Raw genomic sequence first — 19045 nt, 5'->3', positions numbered from 1 at the left:
TTCGTGGGGTAGAAGTTGAAAGACCCCCGGTTTGGCTTATGAGGCAAGCCGGGAGGTACATGAAGGCAGGTTTATGCACCTACTTGTTTTGCTTTCGGTATTAATCTTTTGCATTTCTGATTTTAGAACCTCCAAATTTTAGGGTCTGTTTGGAAATGGATTGGCTCATTTGAGCTTTTCTAGTGGCTTCTAAGACTTTTTGAGATAGCTTATAGAAACAACTTATAGATTATAGATTATATGAGAACAGTGCGATTTTATTTTATCTTCTGGTATAGAAATATCTTATTAATAAGCACTAATATGATAAGTGTTTTGTTAATGCGCTTAGATTTCACTCCCAAAAGAGATGAGAGTACCCAAACATATACCGTATATACATATATGTGTATCAAAGCCGGGTTAAGTTAAGGATGACAATGTGAGAATTGAACCTAGGACCCACGGGTGAAGTTGTATTGGAGTCGCTCATTACCAAGTTTTGTGACTGTTGAATGTATTCATGTGTTTGGGCACCCTCATTCTCTGAACTAGCTTTTGGGAGTGAGATCCAAGCACATTTGACATGCTTATGCTATAAGCATTGAATTAAGCCGTTTATCCAAACAAAACCTTAGTGTTTGGTGTTTGTAAATTTTCTAGTATTCTTATGAAGTTAGTAGTTTCTGTTCTGAATTACTTACTTACCCTTTTAATCAAAATGAAATACCGGAAATGACTCTGTTTAACATGTGCAGTGGGAATGTGTTTAACTCTTTCACTTTTCACTTCATCTGAAACTAAAAGTGGTCGGAGAGATGTTTAGATAACTTATCTCTATTTTAAAGAAATTCTGTGGTTTTTCACTCTGAATTCAGCCCAAGTATTTGTTTGAATTGTCACATTCTCTGACTGGTTTCCTATACTTATCCTGTTTTAAATTCCAGCAAACATTAAATTGGTTGTGATTTTATCCTTCATGATTAAGTTTGGTGAGTTTTTTTCTATACTGAAAGGAGATCTGATTTTCTTTCCAATCTTTATTAACCAGAGTTACCAAGTCATCTGTGAGAAATATCCTTCATTCCGTGAAAGGTCTGAAAATGTTGATCTTGTGGTGGAAATTTCATTGCAACCATGGAAAGTTTTCAAGCCTGATGGGGTAACATAGCTCTCTATCACTTATATATATTTTTATGCTTTGTGCAGTATTTTTGTGACCGTACTTCTTGTGTTGTGTTGTGATTCTGATTATGTAACAGGTGATTTTATTCTCAGACATTCTGACCCCACTTTCTGGGATGAATATACCCTTTGATATAGTCAAAGGTAAGGGTCCTGTCATATTTGATCCCATTCACACAGCAGGTCAAGTTGATCAAGTTAGGGAGTTTATTCCCGAAGATTCAGTTCCATATGTTGGTGAAGCACTAACAATTTTGAGGAAAGAGGTATGAGGATCCTATGTTTTCTTTTGCATCTCTGTTTTTACATTTCACACCACAATTTTTTTATAGCTAAAAAAAAGTAAACCTGTCTGTTTAGTCAAATACTATAAGACTGTAAGTTCTTTAGATTTGTTTCAGTTAAAAGGCACTCTGCGTTTTGTGGATGTTTTTTTGGTTGTGAATCATAGACGGAGGGATGCAATGATATTGAGTTATTTAATATGTGATCAAAGACATGTATGATTTGATTTTTGAGGGAATGTATAATCTTGAAAACTCACAGAACTATCTGTTATTAAACTGTCCGTCCTGCTGGTGGCTATCAAGATAATGTGAATCGTTGAATTGATTTGTATGTCCCAATTGTATTAAAACACTTTTTCATATATTAAATAATATTTCCTGGAGATTAATTATCTAATCTAAATTTCATATATTTGTTGCTTTATTGTTATTCTCTGTGGCCCAATCAATGTATAATGCCCGTGATTTAATGTTTTTTTTTATCATATTACTTGGTTATAGGTGGATAATAAAGCTGCAGTCCTAGGTTTTGTGGGGGCTCCATTCACCCTGGCATCGTATGTGGTTGAAGGTGGGTCATCAAAACACTTCTCAAAAATAAAGAGATTGGCTTTCTCTGAACCCAAGGTATTCTTCAGTCATCTTCCTCTATCTCATAGTCACAGTAAATTTCTCACTGTGGAAAGAGGTGCTTATCCAATGAATCCTGAAAGTTTGTAAAATGTTTGTCATGCTTTTGATAAAAATCAGAAGATGGAAAAAAAAAATCAGATTTATGATTATTTTGAGAGGCTACTTTGAGTAGCATTTGAATGAAAGCTTTTGTCTTCTCTTCAATGTTGTGTATTATGATGGGGCTGTTAAATTTGCGGAAATGCTTGAATTATTGATTCTATGATTAAAAAACGATCAGCATGATTCATGTTTACCAATTCATATGCATTTTTATTATCATTTAGTCCCTAGTACTATATTCAAACTAGTATGCTTTCAACTTTCCGAGTGCAACAAGTTCTGCATTATTATTACTTTAACTTATCACACTCATTTACTTTATTGAACTTTGATTCGTCCACAGATTCTCCACTCATTACTGCAGAAATTTACAACATCAATGGCAAGATACATACAATACCAAGCTGACAATGGAGCTCAAGCTGTTCAGATATTTGATTCGTGGGCAACAGAGCTTAGTCCTGTGGATTTTGAACAATTCAGTTTACCTTACTTGAAGCAGATTATCGATACTGTGAAGAAAAGCCATCCAGAACTCCCTCTTATCCTCTATGCAAGTGGATCAGGGGGATTGCTTGAGAGAATAGCTTTGACTGGTGTGGATGTAGTTAGCTTGGATTGGACGGTTGATATGGCTGATGGTAGAAGGAGACTGGGACCAAATATAGCTGTACAAGGTAATGTTGATCCTGGTGTTCTCTTTGGTTCAAGAGAGCTCATCACTGATAGGATATATGATACGGTGAGGAAAGCTGGTAGAGGGAAACATATCTTGAATCTTGGTCATGGCATTGTAGTAGGTACACCTGAGGAGAATGTAGCACATTTTTTTGAGGTTGCAAAAGGAATCAGATACTAAGAAGTTAATTATGATTTTTTAATTACTAGCATTTTTATTCATTTCACTCAGGTAATATAAGATTTTGGTTTGTCAATTTTTATTTTCAGTAATAAAACAAATAATCATGTTAACGACAATTTGCCAAGTTAACATTTTAAAATATTTACTTTACTTTTATCTATTCGAGTCAATGTTATTAGAACCAGACTCAAGATAGAACAGATGAAAATATCAGGTCACGGTTCAATTCAGTCATGCTTAAATTAGATGACTAAAAAAAATGTTTAAAAATATTTTTTAAAAAGGAAAAGAAAACTGACCTATTGAACCTATTTCTGGTCAATCTGGTTCTATAAGATTGTGAACCAATAGTTAGAATGGCCTAGTTTCTGGTTCAACCAGTAAAACAGACTGTTTCAGTCTTGTTTTCACAACATTGATTTGAGTCACACACACATATGTATATATACTTTCTAATTTATTATCTTCCATTTTCATTAAAAGTAATGGTGAACTATCAATAGTTGATTATAATTTCGTTAAAAATAATAAATAGACCACCTTTGTTTTTAAATATAAGTTTTTATTACAAATTTTACTGTTATTAAAAAAATATATAGAAAAATGATTAAAATATCATCTGTGTATTGATATGTAAGGGTAAATCTTTTATCAATAGATGTTTATAATTAAGGGTAAATATAGTAAATATATTTTTTTTTCTTTCTATTTTGTATATTATTTTTTGGAATCTGTATAAAATATTCGACTAATATAAAATTTTATGTAGGTCTTGTCATTTAGAAAATATGAATTTATATATAAAAGAATAAGTACCGAAAATAATGGATTATTAGACTATTTATATATAAAAGAAAAGGTATCGGAGTCAGTGTGGCTATTTGTTGTCAAATTACTTATATTTACTCGGTAAATCGGTAATTTGTCTCCACATTAGAAAAAAAAAACATCAAAATGTCTTATTTCTTAAATCCTATAGGTGATCGTATCATAGATTTGCGATTACTCGAAGAAAAATCTTTTTACATACAATAGAAGGTTGCATTTTGAGATGCTACCATGGTTTAAATTTTTTTTTTCTCTTCGTTTTGGCTATTAAAAAATTGTTTATTTATTAAATTAAAAATAATTATAATATTTTAAAAAATAAAATGTTATGAATAAAATACATTAAATTGTAGAAAAAAAATGTAGTTGATATGACGTGTATAAACAATTGTTAATTATTTTAACTTCCTCCTATTTTATAGATAAATTTAAATTATTTTAACAATTATTCTGTTTTATAGAAATTAGTGATTTAGTTATATTTTTTCTCCTGATCAAATAAATAAAAATTAATAATTTTGTTGATAAACTATATCAATTATTATCGGGGATGTAGTCATCTACACGTTTTGAAAATTGTTTTCTTTTCATTTGAACTGGTTATTTAATAAATTAAAAATATAAAAAAAAAATACTATTAATAACATGCGCTAAATTGAAGGAAAAAAATTGTAGTTAAATAGATGCGTTAAAACAAACAACTTACTATATTATTTTAATAACTCTCTTATTTTCTAGATAAATTTATATTAGCTAGATTTTATTTTATTAACAACTCTCTCCTAATATTTTATCTGGATCAAATTGAAAAAAAAAAAGAGGAAGTTGTTAACAAAATATAATTATGTGACTAATTTATCTAGAAATTAAGAAAAAGTTGTTATAATAATATAAATATGATCAAATTGAAGACAAAAGAAATACATCAAATTTAAATTAACAATGTATCCGATTGCAAATGAGGATTACGGGTTTTTCAATTTGAAGTTTTTTTTTTTTTTCTTCTTCTTCTTCTATTTAATGTATTTTATGTAATGTTATTAGTATAATTTACTATTTTTAATTAAATTACTTTTGCTATTATTATTAATTTTTATTTATTTGATCCGGAGAAAAAATAGGAAGAATTTGTTAACAAAATATAATTAAGTTGTTAATTCATCTGCAAAACGTATAATAATTTAAATTTATCTACAAAATAAAATAGAGTTGTTAAAATAATATAACACGCTGTTAGGCACATCTAGTTAATCACATTTTTTTCTTCAATTTAATGTATTTTATTTTATTTATAATATTTTATTTTTTAAAATATTATAATTATTTTTAATTTTTTAAATAAACGACTTTCCAATTACCAAAACGAAGAAAAAAAAATTTAAACCAGTACATGGTTGCATCCCCGTAATGCGACCTTCTATTGCATGTAAATTTTTTTCCTTCAAGAAGTTGCATGCCCAAAATGCGATCACATATAAGATTTAAAAAAAAGGACATTTTAATTTTATTTTTTTCTTTTCAATATGGGATAATTTGCTGTCAAATTTTTAAAAAATGATAAAATAATAAAACATCCAGATGTTGATAGTTGAAAATAAGCTTTTGGATGACTAAAATTATATATCAGTTACCCAAAATATATTATGCAATCTTTTAAATTACTTAATTAAATTAAATTAATCTTTTAAGTTATTTTGCTTTTGTTAGGTCGTTTAAGTCATATTAAATATATATAATTATCTTTTTTTCTATGCATTTCATTATGAAATATATCAATTTTAGTAATGGTGTATATGTTATGTAATTAAGATAAAAATTTAATTACTAAGGTATACAGTGACTAATGATGTAATATTTACAAAAATATTAATAAAATAAAATATATATGAAGTAATTTACAAACAATATCAGATTAAGTAGTATAAGTAGATTATAGAAGTATAGCAATGGGCATGCAGAGTGAAGAGAGCAACTAAAAACACATATGTTAATGTGCACACAAACGTGATGTACCGTAAAAGAGTGATAATCCACATCAGATATATGTAAGCAGACAACAGCTCTAAATTGTCTTGATACTGAGAAAGAGACAGGGGAACATTTCATGAAAACAAACAAAACTTTCAATCCTTTATCACTTCAGACAATTATGTTCAAGCCGTTTTGCACACTGCACCCTAACCCTCTAAATTCATTTATTCACTTTAATAGGAAAACTTCACTTAAAACACTTTCACACCTATAACGTGGAGGTTGATTGTATAGTTGTTTCCGTTACAATTGTGTGATGAGATGTTAAAAACTAATGATTTATGTAAAGTTAGTTTATATTTACGATGCATGACAGTTTTTTCGCATTGTTGTTTGCCAATATATCTACTTAAAAAAACAATATGTTGGTAACTTCATAAAATATTATAATTATATGTTGGTAACTTCATAAAATATTATAATTAAATTTATGCAAACATGTTTTATGACTGAGTTTTCTATTTTGGAAACAATATGACCGTGAGGTTTAAGCTCTTGTTTATTTTTTATTTTTTGAAACCGCCATTTAAGCTCTTGTTTATAAATTCGTCCTATATATTTTTTACATATATGTATATTTTTTATTTCTTTTTTCATATATATCTTATTTGACTATTAATACACGTATATATAATAATGATTATACAATAAAATTTAATTTATATACAAATATTTTTTACAGTAATAGTGAAAAACAGTTATTTATGTTTGACCGTAAAGATTTGTTCTTTTTAAAAACTGTTAGCGGTGAAATTTAGATGTAGATTTGTCTTTAATATGAAATCTAATTTAAAATTAAAACAAATTCATATTCTTACTAAGTTATGCATTGATGATTGAACTTAAATTTATCATATATTTAAATCGAGGGAGTCGGCGAACAACAAATATTAACTAAAATATTATAATTGAAATTTTATAAAAGTCATATAATTTTTTTTAGAGTTTCACACGATTCATAAATAGTCGACAAATTGAAAAAGTTAGAATTTCAATTCTTACAAGTTTGATAATTTTTCCAAGTCACAAAATTTTCACAAATTAAAGAATTCACACAAGTTTTTATATCATCACACAATTCAATTAAATAAAATATATCTATTTTATGATTTTTTTATTTATATATAGACTTTACTATATTCATTTTATTATATTTTATTTCTTCAATTGCATAATTTTATACATGTTTATCTGGGGGAGTTTCTTTTCACAGGATAGCTCTTTTGGTTTTAGAAAGATATCATACCTAATCATTGTATTTTTCTTCCGTTTATTGGAAGGAATCATATCATTAAAAGTTATATTATAAAAATATAAAAATTTATATGATATGTAATAAAAAAAATATAAAATTGTATATGATATTTGTAAGATTCACGCTTATTATAATTAGAGGCGGATATTATACAAAATATCGAAGGGTATTTGAGAGCGACGAGTATTAACTAAAATATTATAATTGAAATTCATAAAAGTCATATATTTTTTTTAGAGTTTTATACAATTTATATATAGTCGACAAATTTAAAAAGTTGAAATTCAATTCTCACAAGTTTTACAATTTATACAAGTTTTTAGAACTTTACACGACCTAATCAAATAAAATATATATACTTTACGCTTTTCATCTTTGTGGAAAGCTTTATTCTTAAAAAAATAGATTAATTTTCTTATATTTAAATATCGTGTCACTCCTAAAAAATACATAAATTAATTAAAATAATTTACAATTAACAAATAGTATCATACTATATTATATATTAATGGTTAACAGGTAAAAATTTGTTAATAGATAGTAGTTGAGTTGCTAACTAGGGTGTTAGAGTTTGTGTTAGACATTAGTTAATTTATATTTCGATATTAGAGAATATATCTATCTATATATAAAACTTGTTGTATTAATTTTATTATATTTTATCAGTATAAATTTTAATAAATATCTACTCTATTTTTGTTTATCTTTTCAATTGTATAATTTCTAACATGATTAGCGATTTAATTTGTGATTTACGAATAATTAAATAATCTCTTTACATAAAAAAATTATTCAAATAAAAGAGAAAAAAAGTAAAAATCTAAAAAAATATAAGAAGCAATTTGACTGCAAATTAATAGAGAGAGAATAAATTGAGTAGATAACAAATGTTAAGAGAGAGACACGTAAAAGGTTATATCAGTTTTTTAAAATCATAAATATTATATTTTAATAATTGATGCTGTTCTTTATAAAACAGGGGATGTCGTGATATCCGCTACTGAGAACATCAGTCACCAATTATAACGTTAATAAAACGGCTTTCTAGAGTGTAGCAAATCAACTAATCATGTTATCTTATTTTTAAAAATACTAATAAAAAATGTAATATACAGAATAAAAAGTTTCACGAGTCAAATGCATAATAATATTTACCTGCAACAAATTCCCACCTGGTAATGCCAGAAATACACAACTAATTATGTTCGTTTTCATATTCATATTATTAATAATTTGATACTATAAGGTTCATAAATAACAGTAGCTACAAACACATTTGATATGGTGTAGCGTAAGTTTTAACCTGGGATACCTCTTTCTAGTAAGAGGACCATGGTTTTTGTTGTGATGCCACAGCTTCCACCTACCTGGCAAATCTTCGTGATGGTAACTTAGTGTGGTAGAGAAAGTTTTTGTTTGAACTTTGAATGTTGTTTGATATTACAAAGACTACCCTTTACCCCTACCCCACATTATATGTAACCTTCATTTTGTCACTATGTGGAAACTGAAAACTGCTTTTTTATATATAAACAAGCATGTTGTCCACTGCTTGCTATAACATCATGTGCTTTGCTCTCAAACTTTTCCATCACTTCAAGGTTTTCCCTTCTCTTCAAACGGTGTGCTTTCTTTCTCTCTATATCTCTATTCTTTAGTTTTCTATGTCATCTTCTTAATTAGGCTTGTTAATGTTGGAATTCATGTAAATTGTCTTAAACATGGCTTGGTTATCTTTATTTTCTTCATATTTGAATGTTTGATCGTGTTGAGTACGACTCATAGTTTACTAATAAATGGACAGGTCGCTCGGGATATTTAAACACCAGATATAATTTATCACCCTAAGCTTGAAGGTCCTGCAATTGTTCTGCAGTTTGAAAGGTAAACACAATTTGCCAAACTTTGTGATCAAGTTTTGTGTGTTCTTTGTTTACTTTTCTCGTCAAATCCCGTGTGTTCTTTGTTTGTGTTTTTCATATCTATTTTCTTTTGAATCGGAGTCGTTGTTCTAACAAATCGAGGGAAACTAGACTTGACCCTTTTGATTTAGATTTAGATTTTGATTTGCTTTGAATTGTTTTGTTTGCTTCTTTGTTTCCTATGATAATCTGATTGAATTATAACCTTGTGAGTGTCCAAAGTTTCAATTTTTGCAATACACTTTGTGCTTTCACTGGATTTTTTTTAAGAACATTGCCAACTTTCACTGGACTATTTATTTCCATGAATTTCTTTTTGTTCTAATTAAACAGCATATATGTCATATATTTTTGTTCACTGATTTAATGTTACATTCATAAAAAGGGTTTTTTTATGTTTCTTTTTTCTTAGTCTTTAGGGTAAGCATATGAATTGACACTAGTGATACAAAAATATATGCTGAACATTGAGTGCATCTTAATTTGTGTTTGAAGGTTTATGCCTATAATGGAGAAAAATGGGAATGTCTTGATGAATAAATATGAGTTTGGAAAACTACTAGGCCAAGGAAACTTTGCAAAGGTTTACCATGCAAGGAACCTGATAACTGATGACATTGTTGCTATTAAGGTTATTGAGAAGGCGAAAGTCCGAAAAATCGGAATGGAGCTTCAAACGAAGCGAGAGATCTCTATCATGAGACTGATCAAACACCCGAATGTTTTGCGGCTTTATGAGGTTTTGGCCACCAAAAAAAAGATATACTTCATCATAGAATATGCCAAAGGAGGCGAGCTTTTCGCTAAGATAGCGAAAGGTAGACTTTCTGAGGACACTGCTAGGAAGTACTTCCAACAGTTGATGAGTGCTCTTGAATTTTGCCACAGAAAGGGTGTTTATCATCGGGATTTGAAGCCCGAAAACTTGCTGTTGGACGAACACGGAGACCTTAAAGTTGCTGACTTTGGATTGAGTGCGCTCGTAGAATCTCATAGCCGAAACAACATGCTGCAGACTGTTTGTGGAACTCCTGCGTATGTAGCTCCCGAGGTTGTACGCAGAAGGGGTTATAATGGAGCAAAAGCTGATGTTTGGTCATGTGGAGTGATCTTATATGCTCTTTTGACAGGTCACTTACCTTTCTATGATATGAATCTAATGTCATTGTATAAGAAAATAGGCAGGGGAGAATATGAATGCCCGGGCTGGTTTCCGGTCGAACTGCGCAGACTATTAGCTCGAATTCTTGATCCTAATCCATTTACTAGGATATCTACTGCCAAAATTTCGGAAAATACATGGTTCCGAAGAGGATTGGATACCAAATCTTTTCAAGTGAAAAGAGAGGTTACAAATGTGGCTGCAGTTGTTGATTCTGATAATGCTGTTACTGGCTTGTATGAAAATGGAAGTGATTCTGTTGAGGCAAATCAAGAAGCATTGGTTCTTCAACCAACATATCTTAATGCTTTTCATATACTTTCTCTGTCTGCTGGACTTGATTTGTCTGTCCTTTTTCCAAGTACTGATGAAAGGGAAGATATCAAATTTACATCCATGAGCTCGGCTGCGTCTATCATATCTGCAATAGAAGACATTGCTCACATTTTGAGGATGAAGGTAATTAAGAAGAATGGAGGGTTGATCAAATTGGAGAGGTCTAAGGAACATCATAAAGCGCCGCTTGTTATTACTGCTGAAATATTCGAGTTCGCTCCGTCTTTCTATCTGGTCGAGATAAAGAAGTCCTGTGGCGATGCATTGGAATACCAGGAGATATTGCAGGAACATATCAAACCTGGTCTCAAAGGTATTGTCTGGATTTGGCAAGGTGAGCTGAACAACAGTAGCATCAAGGTGGCGGTGTCTAGTTCTTAAAAGAATCATTGATTTCAGATTTTGAACTATTTGTTTCAGTGAAAAACTTATTATGATGATTGAATTGTTGATGATTATACCAATGATTTGAATAACTATTTTATTCCTGTAATATACATTTTCTTTGGTTTTAGTCCCTGAAAAAGTCCGACTAGTTTTAACGATTATAAGAGGCAACCAAGATTTGAATCTCCTCATCTCCGCTCTCATGTTCTATAATTCTCTATTGACACAGGCTTAATCGTTAATAAGTTCAAATTAATGGAAAACTGTTGAGGACAATTCCTTGACTGAAAACCCCTTTAACTCAATAGGTTTTCACATAATCATAAATGCTTGTATTTTGCAAATATCTCAACCGTTGAATTTTCACCCATAGCTGTCCACTCCATATTTTTTCTGTAAAGCTTTAGGGTATACTGTATGGATTGTAGTTTGCAATCCTTCTTTCAAGTTAGAGTGTCAGCTGTTAGAGCTTGAAGCTCTATCTTGTTTGAAACCAAAGCATTTTGAGGCTCTAGTGTAGTTATTCATTCATGTAGTTTACTAAGTAGAAGCTCAATGCTCTTAATAGAGTAAAGTTTGTCCCCAACTTGCAGCCATGCTTAAGAACAAGTAGCAAAAGGAAATTAGTAGAAACTAGAAATTGCTTTTACATTTTACTATTTTAGTGATGTTCATTATTGTGTTTCTTTTTAGGCATCTTCTAAAAATTGCATGCAGATTTGTCTAGCGATTGTCCCCAACTTTCTAAGGTATCTCTTGTTTATACCATTTATTAATTAGCTAATCATACCATAAGTTTTGGGAAAATTGCACCCACGCCCCTATAATTTTTAAAATGCACTTACCTCTTTTAAAAAAATTGTGCATTACATTTTTTTTCGTCACACTTTCAACTTTATCTGTCATTTATCAAAAAGACATTAAAATACACACTTCGTTGGGTCACTAAGAACACAATCATACATTTTAAAATTGCAAATATCAGATATATGGTCGTACATTTATAAATTAAAACGAAAATTATAATTGTATCATATAATAAATGACATAAATATATGTAAATGTGACACAAAAATTGTTTGGTGCAATTTTTTTAGTGAGTATAAGAGAGGTGAATGCTAGAAGGGGTGTTGGTGTCATTTGAAGAGAACTCGAGGGAGTTCAATATAGTTTCCCCTTAAGTTTTTGTTTTTATCATTCTGCCGCACAATTTTCGATTTAGCTATCAAATCATCTAAATAGTTGCAATTTCTATTTAACATGTTCTTCTAATTGAATGCATTCCTACAGTGATTCAAAATATATCCTATTCCATAAATACAAAGATATTGAAGCATTGTATTTGCGCATGAAAATCAATTGGCAAAAGCAAGCAAGATAAACTAACATTGCAAACATAATTTACAAAATATTACACAAGGTGTAATGAGGATATTTTATATTTACATATAAATTTTTCATGAATTCTACCCAAACTTAAGTATCTGAATTTCTTCAGCTCCATCTTAACTTAAAAGAAATGGAAACATAGCCTTAAAATCACCGCTGGTTATTTAGCACACCCTACCTAGTTAACTATCTAGTTTCATTCTTAGTTATTTTTGTTTTTGGTGTCCAAAGCAATATAGTTTTTCATACTTGTAAACCAAGAGATGCATCCAAAGTTGTGTTTGCCTCCATCTGAACACAAAGTGCTTCTTTGATCCTAGAAACTAGAAATTGCTTTTACATTTTACTATTTTAGTGATGTTCATTATTGTGTTTCTTTTTAGGCATCTTCTAAAAATTGCATGCAGATTTGTCTAGCGATTGTCCCCAACTTTCTAAGGTATCTCTTGTTTATACCATTTATTAATTAGCTAATCATACCATAAGTTTTGGGAAAATTGCACCCACGCCCCTATAATTTTTAAAATGCACTTACCTCTTTTAAAAAAATTGTGCATTACATTTTTTTTCGTCACACTTTCAACTTTATCTGTCATTTATCAAAAAGACATTAAAATACACACTTCGTTGGGTCACTAAGAACACAATCATACATTTTAAAATTGCAAATATCAGATATATGGTCGTACATTTATAAATTAAAACGAAAATTATAATTGTATCATATAATAAATGACATAAATATATGTAAATGTGACACAAAAATTGTTTGGTGCAATTTTTTTAGTGAGTATAAGAGAGGTGAATGCTAGAAGGGGTGTTGGTGTCATTTGAAGAGAACTCGAGGGAGTTCAATATAGTTTCCCCTTAAGTTTTTGTTTTTATCATTCTGCCGCACAATTTTCGATTTAGCTATCAAATCATCTAAATAGTTGCAATTTCTATTTAACATGTTCTTCTAATTGAATGCATTCCTACAGTGATTCAAAATATATCCTATTCCATAAATACAAAGATATTGAAGCATTGTATTTGCGCATGAAAATCAATTGGCAAAAGCAAGCAAGATAAACTAACATTGCAAACATAATTTACAAAATATTACACAAGGTGTAATGAGGATATTTTATATTTACATATAAATTTTTCATGAATTCTACCCAAACTTAAGTATCTGAATTTCTTCAGCTCCATCTTAACTTAAAAGAAATGGAAACATAGCCTTAAAATCACCGCTGGTTATTTAGCACACCCTACCTAGTTAACTATCTAGTTTCATTCTTAGTTATTTTTGTTTTTGGTGTCCAAAGCAATATAGTTTTTCATACTTGTAAACCAAGAGATGCATCCAAAGTTGTGTTTGCCTCCATCTGAACACAAAGTGCTTCTTTGATCCTTGTTGACTCCTTCTTATAAATGTATCTACTTGAAACAAAAAGAAACACCAACAAATTGATACCTGACATGATCAACAGAAATCCATAATAGTAATCCAAGTGAGAGTCATTCAAGTTATCAGCTATCCAACTCTTTCTCTCACCCCTTCCTGTTATCTTATCAGTCATTGTTACCAAAAAGCTGTTCAAGAAATTTCCAACACCAATTCCACTTGTGAAGAAAGTTGTTCCAAGACTCTGCATGTCTTCAGGGGATTGATCATAGAAGAATTCCAACAATCCAATGGCGTTGAAAACATCGGCTATACCGATAAGAACATATTGCGGTAACAGCCAAAATATACTCATAGGGACAATATCTTTAGGACCAAGTATGTGATTCTCTTTTATCACATGCATTCTTCTAACTTCAACTGCATAAGCAATTGCAATGGCTATGATCTGGATTGAAAATCCAATTCCAAGTCTTTGAAGCAATGTGATTCCTCTGGGATGGCCGGTTTTCTGGCGCATGAATGGTACGAAAAACCGGTCATACATTGGGACTGAGAGCAACATTGAGAGAGTCACAAAGCTACCAAGAGAAGCTGCTGGGATTTTGAAATCAGGACCAAGGTTTCTGTCTAAGGTGGTGCCTTGTTTCACAAAAAGAGTGTTGATTTGTGCCCAAATAGTGCTTGGAATCAATGTTACTAGCCATATTAGGAGCATACCAAAGATAAGCTTTGCTCCTTCCACTTGGTTTACTGTCATTGGTACTCTTGAGGAACCAGTTGTAGGATCTTCTTTTATTGCAGCCTTGTCCAAAAACCTGATTTGCATTCACTCCAACAATGGTTAATTCACTTTTTCAACTTCTAGCTAACAAAATTTATGTAAGAATTTAATTAATTTATAGTTACTGAAAAGTGGGCTGGTCCAAATGTATGCCGGGTTGCGACTTGGGGTGAAGTCCTTGGCTACGGTTCAGGTGTAATGTTGTACTCAACCGTAGTATTTAAATACAAGTTGTATTCTATAAACCTTAATCTTAAATCATAATAGAAAAATATTGCAGCTGTTCTAAAGTCAAAGATATTGGCACAATTGGCCAAACTCCGTAATCAAACATCATTGTGTGTTCATTGCTTACATATTTCATTTCGTATCTTTAATCTTTTGTATCGGGATTGCTGGTCTAACAAATGTGCATTGTGTCGTAGTGGAATGTTCCAAATTCCAATGTTGTTCCGGTAATGGATTCATCCTATGGCTATCCTATGTGTGACTCTATGCACATCGAATAATGCACATATGGACAGTGGACTATCCCGTGTTTTGCATGCAATTAGATTTATGGTTGGTGACAAAGTAGTGGTGGTTGGTTGTAATAATTTACTACAGTGATGTGTTTGTGGACACAACTGTGACAAATATGGAAATACAACTTGGCCAAAAGATAGTGACTAATCATTAAAGTGAGCATCATAGCATTACATGTAGACCTTAGACCGTGACATGGAAGGAACAACTTGTATCCTCTCTGATGCAGCTACACATGTGTAGTGGCTGCAAAGCCAATCGAGAAATTCAACAAGACTAATAACTTGGTGGGCCTCAAGATTCACGTGTCTTCCACTTTTCGAGGAATCATTAGACACTAAATATATACATATTTCAATGCAGTTACGCAACTGTAAATTAGACTCTTCCGCTAGATTCATCCATCTTTGTTAAGCAAATAGGGAAAATTGTACTCCTAAACTTAAGTTGGTCAACTGTGTATGGGACAAGACATTAGAAATGGGGAGCACATAATCTTAAGACCATATTGGACCATTTTCTACATTCTCTATCACAATGATGAGTCTAACAAGAATGGAATATGCCTTTTCCTCTACCAAATTTGATGGTTTCAAATTTTACCATATACTACCCCACAAGACCACTACTACTAGCTAGTAGAGTGAGCCCAATATACTACCCCACAAGACACTACTACTCCCTAGTAGAGTGAGCCCAATAGTAGAATCAGTCCCCTTGTTTTGGTTTTGTCCTTCATTCATTTCTACACGTAGCAAAATGCAAATCATATTTTAAATTGTGATTGCAGCTATGCTTCGAACTTTTACATTACAGTAAAATATTGACATTTGCAGCCAATGCAGCTGCAATTGCAATTGTAATTGTAGACCACAATTTTAAATCATATTGAAAACATATCAAGCTCCAAAAAATGAAAGTATCATCATATTCCAGATAAAAGAAATAGAAAATGAAGAAAAAAAAAAGACTTTTGTTAACCAGAAAATGGAAGTATCTTATAATTAACATACCTCAAAGTTGGAGTGTGATAGACTTGCCTTTTCCCCCTACTAACATAATGTTCCATCTCATACTCATGAAGATCTGAAGGGTTACTAGGAAGCCGAAGTTTTCTATTCTTGAAAGCAGCAATAGGGACACGAATTATGTCTCTAGCAGGACTGTTAGATGTCCTAACTTTATGTCGATAAATTGGTGTCCCAATATAGAAAATGACTAATGACAATAATAAACCAGCAGTAGGAATTCCATATCCAAGTCCCCATCCTAAATTCTCTTGAATATAAACAAGTCCTAAAGTTGCAATTAAGGCACCTAAAAATGAAGTAAACATCCACCAATTAAAGAATGAAGCCTTTAACTCTTTCTCATGTGGATTAAAATCATCAAATTGGTCAGCACCAAAAGTTGATATGTTTGGTTTTGTTCCACCTGCCCCAATTGCCATTGTGTACAGTGCTATGTAGAAAAATGCAATTTGTGACGTCGAAGCCTTTTTACAAACACCATCTGTGCATGTTGGCTTCAAACTCTTGAGTGATACAGCTACAGTTAGAAGTGTCATTCCCTGTCACGTGTAGGAGAATTTGTGCATGAATACATAATTAATTAATCAATTAATGCATAGCCACATAGTTTTACGTCTAATTAATTAATGCATATACTACTACTAGATAGTAGTAGTAACATCACTATGCCACAAAATTGAGGTAATTTAATTTTGTCACGGGGCATACGTAAGAATTTAAAGAATCATTCATTTTTGTCTAAATCAATTCAAGGTGGGGGCTATAACTTAATTGTTGGGCTACATATCATAAATTTGTTGATTTGGACTATTTATGAATGTTGACACATGACATATATAGTAGTGTATTCTATTAGTGGACTTGTTTGCTCCAATAACTTTTGTGTATATCTTAGTATCTATAACATATAATATTAAAATAATATTGTAGAATTAGTAATTCATGCTTTGTCTATGGTCCAAATAATCCTTTTAAATTGTAATCCACCACTATAATTGCGACCGTAATATTGCAGAATTTAAAATAATTATATCAATATTGCATTGCAATTTAAGCCACATCAATTACATTTTGCCGCAGCGTTAAAATTATAGTCCAAATTAACAAGTGGTCCTCTACTTGGAAAATTAACCTGATTGAAGTAGATTCTTAATATTTTAAATTATTAAAGATTCGCAGCACTAATGCATATTTATGAGTTAATTAGATGTGAATTAATGTTAGCTTACCAAGACATAAATGAGAGATGAGAGAGTGAAAGTCCAGAAGCGACCTAAGTAAGAATCTGCTATGTAAGCACCAAGAATTGGTGTTATCCAAACAGAACCTGACCAAGTATTCACATTCCTTACTGATGAAACTGTATCTTCATGAAGTTGTGTTGTTAGGTAATTCACTAAGTTCGATGCAACTCCATAGAAGGCCATTCTTTCAAATGCTTCATAGCCTAACATCATTAATTAACATTTCTTCATAATCAATGTAAGGACTTGTATTTTGAAACAAAGTTCGAAATTAAATTAATTAAGCTCATTTTAAAATAACGAAAAATTGAACCAAACATGCATGTAATTAATTAGCAATATTTTTGTACTTACCAACAAGAAAAGCACAAGCCTTCCATTTGCCAGTTTTGGATGGAATAGCAGGCTTGCCATGGAAATCAATAGTGCTATCTTGGGTATAATCTTCTTTGGTTTCCATTAGAGATATATATTTATTTATAACACGAAAAAGGAAAAATAAGTGCTAGCTAGCTAGTGATATATGAAAGGAAGCAATTAATTGAGATGTAGAGATCAATGCTAGTAGTAGCTATCTATATATAAAGAGTAAAAGCTCACTTATTGTCACAATATGTAAATAAGTTAAGACTTAATTAAGAACATCTACATCTATGATTGGAGTTAATTAGAGGTTTCTTAACTATAAATAATAAATGAATATTAATATGAGATATTAATTTGTAGGTTAAGTAACTTGATGATCAAATCTACCATTCCAGTAAAAATTGAGTGAGTATTTAAGTTGTTATTTGTGGACGTTAAACAAATAAAGTGAGTTTGTTAAAATTCAACACCATTAACAAAAGATGCTCTCTATAGATTTCTGGTTCTAGATTCTCTTTCATTGAGATAGCCACACATTCACGCAATTAAGTTATCTCCGTCGACATTTGTTAATTAGATGATTCAGATTTTGATTTTCCAAAATAAGTTGAAAATACAATGTCAAAAGGTGGATATTTTTTCAAGTATTAAAGGTTAAATATATTTTTAATTTTTAAAATATTTCACTCGGTTGAAATGAAACACTCCTCTAAGTCTGAGTGTCATCCCCTCTACTTGGTATAAACACTTATCTTCTAATTCTTACATCAGATGAGTAGTTTAGAATTATTTTTAACTTAGAATTATTTTTCAATTTTTTTTTAATATTTTTTTTAATTTTAATAAGTGATTTTTACATAGTTATAATTTTGTTTTTGATTTTGTTGTTATCATTAGTGCGACATTGTTTGATTTCTTGTCTTATTGCAATATTTGTTTGATTCATTTTAACAAATTAATTTTGATCAATTAATCAATAATTTTGACGTTGTCAATGTTACAAACTCATAGATATGAGAATTTAAAACACTTTAATTTTGTTACATTTGTGAATATTTTATCTGTTTATTCTAACTATATATTGTGAATTTAATTGTGGATACGTCATTTTTTTTAACAACTTTAAATTCAATCTCATCATATATTTTATGAATTGAATGAATAAATATCATGCTAAGTAAAAAAATATGTTTTTCTTACAATAGCTTTAGCCAGAGACAATTATTACACAACAATAATATTTAAAATTATTATCCTACTTCAACTATAATTTATATATTTGTTTTTCTTGAATAACAATAATTTTTAATTTTAAAAATTGTGATGCTTAATTTATCATTTATAATT

General features: G+C 30.4%; 3 protein-coding genes across 3 annotated transcripts; 2 read left to right on the top strand and 1 right to left on the bottom strand.

Moving 5' to 3' along the window:
- Positions 1 to 6: 6 nt before the first annotated feature.
- On the top strand, positions 7 to 3204 carry LOC101490067 (uroporphyrinogen decarboxylase, chloroplastic). The gene is made up of 5 exons (XM_004500489.4): positions 7 to 65; positions 1031 to 1141; positions 1242 to 1430; positions 1953 to 2078; positions 2530 to 3204. The coding sequence occupies exons 1-5, from the start codon at positions 39 to 41 to the stop codon at positions 3043 to 3045; spliced, it is 969 nt and encodes a 322-aa protein (XP_004500546.2). The 5' UTR covers positions 7 to 38; the 3' UTR covers positions 3046 to 3204.
- A 5163-nt stretch (positions 3205 to 8367) lies between these two features.
- LOC101489428 (CBL-interacting protein kinase 2-like) lies at positions 8368 to 11160 on the top strand. Its single transcript, XM_004500487.4, has 3 exons — positions 8368 to 8784; positions 8967 to 9046; positions 9580 to 11160. The coding sequence occupies exon 3, from the start codon at positions 9584 to 9586 to the stop codon at positions 10961 to 10963; it is 1380 nt and encodes a 459-aa protein (XP_004500544.1). The 5' UTR covers positions 8368 to 8784; positions 8967 to 9046; positions 9580 to 9583; the 3' UTR covers positions 10964 to 11160.
- Positions 11161 to 13407: 2247 nt separating this feature from the next.
- On the bottom strand, positions 13408 to 17894 carry LOC101489095 (protein NRT1/ PTR FAMILY 5.1). Its single transcript, XM_004500486.4, has 4 exons — positions 17687 to 17894; positions 17318 to 17535; positions 16071 to 16627; positions 13408 to 14566 (listed from the first exon to the last, which is right to left on the bottom strand). The coding sequence occupies exons 1-4, from the start codon at positions 17790 to 17792 to the stop codon at positions 13681 to 13683; spliced, it is 1767 nt and encodes a 588-aa protein (XP_004500543.1). The 5' UTR covers positions 17793 to 17894; the 3' UTR covers positions 13408 to 13680.
- Between the last annotated feature and the right edge of the window lie 1151 nt (positions 17895 to 19045).

Source organism: Cicer arietinum, chromosome 5 (genome assembly GCF_000331145.2).
Source record: "Cicer arietinum cultivar CDC Frontier isolate Library 1 chromosome 5, Cicar.CDCFrontier_v2.0, whole genome shotgun sequence".
NCBI classification, from domain to species: Eukaryota; Viridiplantae; Streptophyta; class Magnoliopsida; order Fabales; family Fabaceae; genus Cicer; species Cicer arietinum.
Note: the sequence above shows the minus strand (reverse complement) of the source record. Positions and strands in the feature narration are given on the sequence as shown.